Here is a 10,908-nt window from a genome sequence, read left to right as displayed (position 1 = left end):
CTGTGGCTCCTGGCCGTTCCTCCTCCCAGCCCTAGGCGTCTGCGAGGGTCTCTTTGGTAGGAGGATCCATGGAAAGGGTCTCTTTGGGCCAGTTTGGAAAGCGAGACACGGCGCCGGAGAAAGAGATGAAAGATTACACAGAAGGAGCATGCTGAGATGAGAGATGTCGATTTTCTTTTTTAAAACTGCATTTAACCATGGCCCCCAACAAATGTATGATCCATCAAATCAGACAAAACGCAGAATGTTCTTTTGCGCTGTCTGCACATCCAGGCTTTCTGGATGTGCTTCCTGTGTGTGAACAGGGAGCAGAGGTCAGAGCGCGTATGAGCAGTCGTCTGGTTTGGACTAAAGAGCATAGCCGGAGGCTTAAACGCTTTGTCGAGTGAGTCTAACCCTCTCACAGTGTGCTGCACGCGTTCAGAAGATGGGCAGTTGGCCGTTGACTTCCATTCTATTCCAAGCGGGTGTTTAGCATCTTCCACAGCTGGATCTTTGCCTAAGCCAACACAAATGAGCGAATGCAATCTTCCCTGGCAAGGTCGTTTTCTTCAAAAAGACCCACAGACAAACAAATCCACAAGTTTTGATTCTGTGTTAACACGCCACTAAACATGCTCAGGGACATCGAGGAGAACAGCGATAGAGAAGAGCCGCCCAGTTGGAATTCAGAGGGAAGATAATGGCTTGGTTTTAGGCAGTAATAATTCTGAGTTCTAAGTGCAGAGGAACATTTCTATATGCATAAACATTTATTTTCTTGACTGGTCCGGCTAATCAATTTCTGTTGCCTCCTCAATCCATCCCACTCCGAACGTCTGATTTCAATGTCTTCTGCAGAGAACTCTTATTTGTACGCACCAACGCGTCCACCAAATGCTACTCTTTCATAAAAGTCAGGCAGTGTGAAATTAGGGGGAATTGCTGAATTAATAACGGCTCGTTCAGTGTGTAGCCCGACACACAGCAACTGTCTTCACTCTGAGCATCGCAGTGGCGCGTAAACACAGAATCCAAACTTGTGGATTCGTTCGGTTGTGAGCATCTTTTGGAGGAAAAGACATAGCCAGAGCAGTTTGAGTGGGCTCCCTTAAACTGAATAAAAACACAGCTGTGAGAGCTGCTACACACTTGTTTGGAATGGAATGGATGTCAATGGCTGGCAAACTGCCCGTTTGTAGAAGGCGCCAGAGGGGGTGCGTTGGACAGAAATCATGGCTGATTTACATCCTGACATAGCAGATGTCATCCATTAACCTGGGGTCCAGCACCAGACAAATCCTTTAATGGAGCGATATTTAATTGACTTACTTGCTGCTGGGTCATATAGCATGTATTGTGTGTGTGTGTGTGTGTGTGTGTGTGTGTGTGTGTGTGTGTGTGTGTGTGTGTGTGTGTGTGTGTGTGTGTGTGTGTGTGTGTGTGTGTGTGTGTGTGTGTGTGTGTGTGTGTGTGTGTGTGTGTGTGTGTGTGTGTGTGTGTGTGTGTGTGTGTGTGTGTTTATATGTCATGAGTGGGGGGGTTGTCTGTGCTTGTGTGAATAATGCAACGTGTAGGTGAGTGTACTGTGGTTTTTGAGGTATAAGAAAGCAGAGCAGCCCAGCATATTATATTCCAGTATTGGTCTTAATTTACTAACGTGAGCATTAACACACATACACACACACACACACTCCCACACCGACACACACACACACACACACACACACACACACACACACACACACACACACACACAGACGCGCACACACACACACACACACACACACACACACACACACACACACACACACACACACACACACACACACACACACACACACACACACACACACACACACACACACACACACACACACACACGCACACACACACACACACACAATTTCCCAGGCTCTCTGGCTCTGTCTCTCTCTATCGCTCTCCCTCTCTCTCTCTCTCCCTCTCTCTTCCATTCCCGCTCATCCCACACCGGCTCCCAGAGACAGCCTAGTTAAGTGGTGACCAGATGGAGAGTCAAACTGCAGAACTGGTATGTTGCTTTAGTGCTGCTGAACACATGGCAGCCATTGATGATTGTGATGTAAAGGGGAAGTAATCATGTGTTAAAACGGCTGAAATGTTATAGATAGACACTACCAGGGCAGTCTCTCTCTCTCTCTCTCTCTCTCTCTCTCTCTCTCTCTCTCTCTCTCTCTCTCTCTCTCTCTCTCTCTCTCTCTCTCTCTCTCTCTCTCTCTCTCACACACTAACAATTTTATCAGTCGCTGGTGGGTAACAGCTGCTATTCCCTGAAACGGAAAGCACCATAGCAATCATTATTGCTTTGTAGCAAGTGTACTGCCAATAGTTTAAATGTGTATTATAACACCTTTTTTTGTATCAACCCCACCACAGCATACTTTTAAACCCCATTATGTGGATGTTTTCATTTTCTAGAAAGCTTAAAACAGTCAAAACTCTGGGTGACTACGTCTCCACCATGTTTCAGATGCAGAACACCAGCCGAACAGATAGCCAAGAGTTCCATCCAGACTGAGTTAACCTACTTTCCTATTCCACAACCGAGCTGGAAGATGGGGCGACGCTGAGCAGTGCTGTTAATAAGGACAGAGAGAGCGGGGGGAGGTGTGTGTGTGGGGGCGTATGTGGTGGAGGAAGAAGACATGCAGATAAAGAAACTTGGAAGGGGAGTGAGGAGGAGGTGAAGGAAGAGACCGTTAGATCCTATTGTATTATAGCAGCATCTCTCAAAATGAGTAAAGTGTGCTTTGAATTTCCCATCACCTCTGCCAAAGAAGGTCACTAAAGAGTTGCTATTTGGGTCAGAGTGGACGGCTGTCGGCTGTATCAACTCTAACCCACTCCTGTGTGATGGGTTGGAGCTTCATATTTACGGGAAGGCATGTTCTTTCTGCTTGCGTTGTAATTGATGTCATACCTTTTCTTGCCCAGCATGGCGCCAGTAAAAGGGCATTACCAAGTACTACAGCCTCTAGATTGCCAAGGTCCAGCCCTGAGGGGATAACCAATCACTTGGCAGGATAGAGGCCTAGGAATCAATAGAGGCCTCTTTCGGCACCCTTTTTTTTTTTTTTTTGGCCTCTGGACTTGAGGGAGGTGTGAAACTGATATAAGCCTGGGATTTGGTTTTTTGTAAGAAAAAATAAACAAAAGCGGAGAAACCATCAAACATCCAACCTGAAACACAACAGAACAACCTAAAAGCAAAGTCTCTGTCTTGCTATCACACGTCATACGTTGTACATTACATCCCACAAACTTGCACACTATACTATATTTGTATCTTACCCTCTCTTTCTCTCATTCTTTCTCTTGTTGTATCATGTTGGTGTTTTGGTAGACGTTGCACGCGGTTGCATAATAATAATGTATAACTGTGTTGTATTCTCTCTCTCTCTCTCTCTCTCTCTCTCTCTCTCTCTCTCTCTCTCTCTCTCTCTCTCTCTCTCTCTCTCTCTCTCTCTCTCTCTCTCTCTCACACTCTATAAATATATGAATATATCTATATCTCTCTCTCTACCTATATCTCTCTCTCTACCTTCGTCTCATGGTCTCCTTGTCTGACCTCTCCCAGTCCTTGCTGCTGGTGCGTCAGGAGATGGTGGTTTCCCAGAAGAAGTTGGGGGAGTTTTGTGAAGCTCTTAAGCAGTACCTGAAGAATGTGTCGGCCCAGCGAGACTGCTTCCAGTAAGTCCTTCCTTCCTCTTCCTCAGCTGTGTGCACAAACAAATATTAGCATTGGATTTTCTTTAGCATCTGCCATATGCTTATCCTTTGCAAGATTCAAAGACAGGCTCCAGCGCCCCAAGTGGCCTGACAAGGAAGAAGTTAATACAAGTATGACCAGAACAAGAACGTATATCAAGTGTATCAGTAGTCATTCAGAGTGAAAGCCCATGTCCATCTTAAGACAAGGGGCCCTACCTCATCATAAACGGGATGGATTGATTGAAGTGATAATCGTGTCTGCATATCTCATTTGACGGTGAGACTCATAAATGGATTGACTATAAAATGTGATAGGCTTCTAAGCCTATTGTTTATATAATCTATTTATTTCTCTGCATCTAGCTGAGTCTACTGTGCAAGGGAAAGTGCAGACAAAGATCAACTGAGTGATAGAGTCGATATTGTTGATTGAAGCGGGGATTGACATGTGCTCCTTATCAAGGATGGCAGCTGATCAGGAGATTGACAGACGAGTGGCAGTAGATGAACGGCAGTGATTTGTAAGAAGAGAGAGCGAAAATAGCCAACAGGGGGCTGGAAGTGGCAGTTAGATAGCTAATCACAGTTAGCTTGTGATTCTAGGACGAGGCAGGAAGCTCATGTCCTCCTGAGCCTGGAAACTCCTTCATTCAATGTGGACTTGGGTGGTTACTCCGATCCTAAGTGAGATACTAGCAGGCAAGCTAGCCTCACCATTTCCTAGGCTGGTTTGGCAGCATTGCTAGGCTAGCAAGCGTTCAAGCATTCATTACCTTTTCTCTGTTGTCTCCCAGCATGCTCTTCAGGACGCGCTCGGAGGCTTTTCCAATTATAACTGGATGTTATTGTATATTCCATTAGGAGATATGTGAACCTGAATAACTTCTGCCCGGCAATAACACATTCAGTAAACCAGGATATTAGGGTGTGATTACACACACAAAGGATGTGGGAAACCCTTATCGATCCTTTTAGGAATCAATGTGCAATTGCAAAGAACTTACTATTGCATTATCTCAATCAATAACATTTCTGGATGGAACGTTATTCCTGCCCACAAACAAGCAATTACAGACATGTGTGACTATTTTGGAGGAAAGGTCGAGGTATAAAGTCAATTTGTATCATATGTTTCCAAACCAAGTTCCCAGTAAACTACTATACTATCTAAATTAAGACTACTAGACCTTATGTAAATATGTGTATAATATAGGTCTCTCTTTCCCATGACGCAGTGGTTGCACTGACCATTACATCAGTTACAAGTGATGTTTTCTCCATTCTCCTTTTTAATATGCTGGGGACTTGGGGCATTAAGAGGCGTTATGGAAGGCGTGCAGCAGGTTGAGAAGCCCTACGCTTAACAATAGCCCTGCTCTAAATAATAGAACAGGGGAAAGGTTGGTGTTTCAAAGCCAGTAAGGCTCTTTTCTTTTTTTTAACAACGAGAGAGAGTGAGATAGAGAGAGAGCGCGAGAGAGAGAGAGAGAGAGAGAGAGAGAGATTCTATAGATTCATTGTGCCACGTCTACACGTGAGCATGGAATCAACAGTGTGTAACATATATACCATATACCTATGAACATATACTGTATGCCTATAAAGTGGATGAGCAATATTAAGGATGCCAAGCTGCTGACTACTGGTTCATAAAGCTGTAAACCTAGCTGTGTATGTTTGACACAGAAGTTCAATCATTATTATATGTTCACTATAAACCATAAACCATAGAGAGCTGTTTACCATGCAATATGTTTTCTTATTATGACATGACATTTTTAGGGGCTATGGGTCAGGAAAATATGATCGTAATGTGAGTTTACAAAAGGCCACGTTTTGGGTGGCATTCGATGCGATGCAAGTGCTTTCGGAAATATGCCATTTTGTCTATTCTCATATCGACGCCGTAGCTTGGCTAACCCTTTCATGTGTCCTCGTTTTCAGTAAGAACTGCCTTTGTCTCTGACACCATCTCACTCTTTTTCAGATACATTCCTTACCCGACCCCCCCCCACCCCGTTCTATTCTCAATAAAGTCTCCTCATATCTGTGTGCTAATGACCCTCTATCCATCCCTATTCAAGCCCTTTCTCCCTGTTTCCCCACTCTGTGTTGCCAGCTCCTGCCCGGATATCATGCGTTAACTCAATTTTCTTCCACCCCCTGCAAACAATAACTGTCTGCCCTTCATACTATAACCCCCACAGCTGATATTGTCATCACTCATTCCTTTGATGTCACTCTCTCTCTCATGCACATTCTCTTTCTCTCTCCCTCTCCCCCTTTTTTCTCCCTCTCGCTCACTACCTCAGACAAACTCCTTTGTCCCGGGTCTGTCTCGGAGCTCTCGCGACACATCCATCTCCCCTCCAGCCTCCGCCCTGTCTCTGTTCCCTCTCCTCCCTGCTCCATCTCTCTCCTCTAACTGGCTCTACTTATTCCCTCCTTCTGCAGTGTGACTGCAGTCAGGTTGCCAGATGGCTTGTCCTTTGTCGTCTACGAGTTCTGGGATGGAGAGGAGGAGTGGAAGAGGTGAGAGCTCGCACAAACCACAAACAAACCACAAAACCTTCATGTCCGGCCAGTGTGCAGACACTAGATAAGACTCCAATGGTGGTTCAGTTTGGATGAGTGGATGAAAAGACAAAGAAATTATTCCTTTAATGAAATGCCCGAAAGGAACCCGGTTCCACTTCTGCCTTCACGTCTATCACCAAAAACTGTTTATTGATCTGAAAGCTAATGAAGCAAGGTGGTCGTGATGCTGCTGAGTGGTGGACTGCTGATGCTGCCTTTACAGAGTTTCTGCCCTATTGCTCACTTCCCAGTGCCATTAATATTTCACCCTTACAGTAAAGTACGGCCAAGTCTAAGTCAGGAAGGGGCCTGTTCCCCCTGCACTCTTTGAAGTGTACTTTGCTCTCTTTCTGTGTGTGTGTGTGTGTGTGTGTGTGTGTGTGTGTGTGTGTGTGTGTGTGTGTGTCTGTGTGTGTGTGTGTGTGTGTGTGTGTGTGTGTGTGTGTGTGTGTGTGTGTGTGTGTGTGTGTGTGTGTGTGTGTGTGTGTGTGTGTGTGTGTGTGTGTGTGTGTGTGTGCGGTCCCAGGCACCTGCAGTCGGCACCTATCAAAACCTTTCAGCATGTGAAGGTGGACACACTATGCCAGCCTGAAGCCGTGTCCACTGTAGCTGTGCCAGGTAACTGCATCGCCAGGCAGTGACATCACTGCACTCTGAGTTAGAAATGATGTATACTGGCGATGGTCTCAATATGGCATGTCAGTGAAAAGGGATTGCAGTGTTTTCCAATGGGCTCTCAATAACCAATCCTAACGTCGCTTTCTTTTTCCAATTCTTCTTACTTTCCATGACTCCTCTGCCTTTTTTCATCCATCTTCGGTTCTCCGTCTCATTCTTTCTTCTTCCTTCACCGTCTCTGTCTCTGTCCGTCCGTCTTGTCCGTCCCAGCTGCCTGGTGCAGTCTGAACAGAGAATGAGGACTGAGACGTTTGACGGCACGCCACCACACCTGGACAGACCTACCCTCCTTAAGACCCGCCTCCTGCCACCCACCCATCCTCCCCCCCCCTTTTTCTTAGCTATCTATACCCCCCCCCCACCCACCCACCCACCCACCCACCCACCCACCCAGCATTACCACCTTCGCCCGCCTCCTGTCCCTCCCGCCCCTTCCCAACCAGAAAACACATAGCCCTACACCCCCTTGTCTTTGTAAGTATGCTACATGTTTACACGGGGCAAATGAATGGCAGCACTTGCATTGGATACTGAAACAAGGGTAAGGGGGCAAGGTGAGATGACTTTACATACTTTCCAATCTCACCCAAGGCAGCCTCGCCTTGGATTGGTTTACTATATCAGCTCACCGAATAGTACACAGACTTCCATGTAGCAAAGATCATGTTTTTTGTATTGAAGATAGAGGCTCAGATTTGATTTGTATGATTTCGATGATTAGATGTAGCCGTCATTGTAATAGAAGATGCTCGATTTCACTGGTGTTGTTCAACAAAGGTGTGCCCCAACGGAGACCGCGCGTCGTCCCTAACTGAAGTCCAACGGCTCGGAGGGTGTTATTAATTAATTACAGCACTTTAACCGATGTCATTCAAGCTAGGCATAACAGCTTGTTGCCGTGGCGAAGCAGGGAGGCACTACGGATAATACAACACAGCGTCACTCGATGTAGCAGTAGGATTAGAGGGATCGGATGTTCATGTAGCTTCCATTTCATGCACCGTAGTAGCATTAGGGCCGGTACGGTTCCTGTACACAGTAACGCCATGGTCATTTAGGGGCGGACCAGACTGGATTGCCTTGTTGTTAATGTGAAGGTTTCACATCAACCGCTACAAACTGTTTGCTGCTACCGTAAGATGGAGAACAACATATCGGCAGCAACATCCTAAAGCAGTTTAGAATCCTTTTGTTTGCCTTGTTTATGGTCACAATTGGCAGATAGCCTATATTAGTTGTCTAGTAACTACTTTACATATGAGAAACAGTGTACTGATATTATTAGATTTGTTTTATGTATTTTAGTGCTACAGTGCAACTTTCTCTTAAAATAAGTGGTGGGGGCTTAGCCCCAACAATGGCTGGTTTCAAAATGGATATTAGGTTACACATCCTCATAATTATGAATCAGAATTTCAAGAGGGCAACATTTGAATGACATGAAGATAATGCCTTAAATATCGCACCCTATGGTGAGTTATAAATGTAAAGGAGTTTCACTGACTCCAACTTGGAATAAACACTTTCCAGTGGGCAGGGCAGAACTTAACAAGTGTCTTCAAAGTCGAACCATTGGCATATTCAGAAATATTCTGTTGCATTAATACAGCTGTAGGGGGCCTCACTGGGATCATATGGGATACCTGGGGAGGGAATATTACTGCATCTTTACGAACTTCACGATTCAGCCTTTATCAGCCATCTTAGCACCACTGCTTTGACCACCAGTGATAATCGTCAAGACTGATGACGTATGTTCATGCAAAGCTATGCTAACCCAAGGTTAGTCATAGAGAAACTACAGAGAAACTATTCAAACTGACAAAATCTTTAATTGCCCCCGCTAAATCGTTTAGCTACAAAACATACACACGCAATCATTTGCTGGAGGATGTTGGCCTAAGCAACACTTTCCATTGTTCGAGTCTGGTTCAAATCAGGATCAACAATATAATCCAAAGTATTTCTAGTTCCACCTCTGATAGCACGTGACTTTGGACCACCTAATCAAATACCTGAAGGAACCACCACCGGAACACAATCAGAAGAAACACTCTGAAGCACAATGTATAAAGTAATGACTATTGTGGCTTGAATATAGATAGATTACTGAGTATGAAAAAAAAATGTTTATTGATATCTGAGATAAATAGTACTACTTTGTAAACATGTTTGATCTTGTTGAAGATGATTGTTCAATGATAAAAGTCCCTCTGTATTAATGGCGCTTTCCATCCCTTTCTAAAAGCATCATTTGCCATCCAGCTAACTCACCAGTCTGTTTCCTTCTCTCTGTGACAGCTAGTCATTTGCCACGGTGCGCGTACGATCGGCTACTCAGAAAGACACAGATAGGGATCCAGCCTTACCAGACAAATAGTGAACTTCTACTTGCCCTTCTTTAGACTGCAGGGATGCATTGAGCAGGGCATTGTGTTTGGATGGAATGTTGAAATGTACTAATATATTACAAACTATATCGAAACAGATAACAAACAAGATGGACCCATAGAAGGATGCCATTGGGTTTTGATATCGCTGCTCTATTTCTGAATTGTGTTACTAACGTTTATTGGCATTTGCATTACAAAACACAGAGATCTGATCCTTTTGCAAGTGAGGAACACGCTGTGTCGCTCTAAACTGTGACAAACCTTGCTTGTGCCCAGGGACAGGGATCTCTTATAAAAGAATGAATAGAAATACAAAGCCATAATGCATGGATCTAAGTGAACACGTCTGTGACAATAACAACAAAATGCACCCATAGCCATTGTTTTACAGTAACAATGTGCCCGGCTGAATGCAGTCCACAATCTTTGAAGAAAGACCCTTCTTATTCCTACTATCTCGTGCGCTGGCTGGGCTGGTCTCTGGTGAGACATCGTGTACGTGAACGTCATGATGGTGCCAACTCTGTTTCCTGTTAATACATTCCTGGATGTTCCTGGGACAGCCTGCTCTGCTCTCCTACTCTTCCGCTTGGGTCATATAATGAAAGAGTTGTGCCATCAAAAAAGCAGACCCTAATCATCGCCGTTTCAATTCTTAGGGTGGGCTTGCTGTTGTTAACTGGCGGCCAACACGATTCAGGGAAGTGAAGAAATCCATAGAGAGAATCTTTTTTTGAGTGAATGGTAGGATAGGCCGGCCATGTTTGGCTTGAGAGCAGCCTACCTTAACACACCTTCTCTGAGGAGGACGTTTAACACCAGGATTCAAAATGTTAGCTAGTAGGAATCTAGCGCATTAGAAATGTTGCCATGATCGTAACACTCTTTCTTTCTATGACTTTCCTATTTTTCACTTTGAGTGCATGTAAACTGAATGTTTAGTAACCTTGCCGTAGTATTAGGCCATGCTACTCTTTAATGAGTTTTGTGTATTTCTTACCTAATTTTCTTGTTTGTTTTCTAGTATTCCTATTATGGAGACAAAATGATAATACCTAATATATATGATTATAAAAATGGCATAAAATAAATACATTTCACTTTTATGGCAATGTTTAATGAAATACTACAGTTCATATGTATGTTTAAGCAAAATGAAATATATATATATATATTTGGTCTTAAAAAAATATGTCGACATCTAGATGATGTAGAGTGATGAATCTCAATAAAATTATTAAACAGAGACGTGGTTCTTTCATTTAGATTCTTCATTAAGAGTCCTGTACGGGTGTGCCCCATTGGGCGGTGGGAGGGGGGCGTGACTCAGTCTGTGTTTGCCTCATAACGGTTACATTTTGCACACATATTTGCACAATATCTCAGCAATATCTAAATGGGATAAATAAAATAAATCATATTTATTTATGATTCATAAAGGGCTTTCTTATCTTATCGACTGTATATACAGTACTCGTCATGAAAAAAAACATAAGGGGTAACACTGTGGTTTTTTATTGATAGTCAT

At 44.1% G+C, this 10,908-nt stretch overlaps 1 protein-coding gene across 1 annotated transcript in view; it reads left to right on the top strand.

Moving 5' to 3' along the window:
- The window catches only part of necab2 (N-terminal EF-hand calcium binding protein 2), a 46,036-nt gene extending 35,410 nt beyond the window's left edge, over window positions 1-10,626 (top strand). Inside the window, exons 7-10 of the mRNA XM_060061588.1 lie at window positions 3,599-3,711; window positions 6,187-6,264; window positions 6,836-6,927; window positions 7,198-10,626. Coding sequence (XP_059917571.1) covers window positions 3,599-3,711; window positions 6,187-6,264; window positions 6,836-6,927; window positions 7,198-7,226 — 312 coding nt within the window. The 3' untranslated portion in view covers window positions 7,227-10,626. The remainder of the gene's footprint in view (window positions 1-3,598; window positions 3,712-6,186; window positions 6,265-6,835; window positions 6,928-7,197) is intronic.
- Window positions 10,627-10,908: the final 282 nt, after the last annotated feature.

Source organism: Gadus macrocephalus, chromosome 9 (assembly GCF_031168955.1).
Source record: "Gadus macrocephalus chromosome 9, ASM3116895v1".
NCBI classification, from domain to species: domain Eukaryota; kingdom Metazoa; phylum Chordata; class Actinopteri; order Gadiformes; family Gadidae; genus Gadus; species Gadus macrocephalus.
The sequence above is the reverse complement of the archived record's forward strand: the minus strand, read 5'-3'. Positions and strand labels throughout refer to the sequence as shown.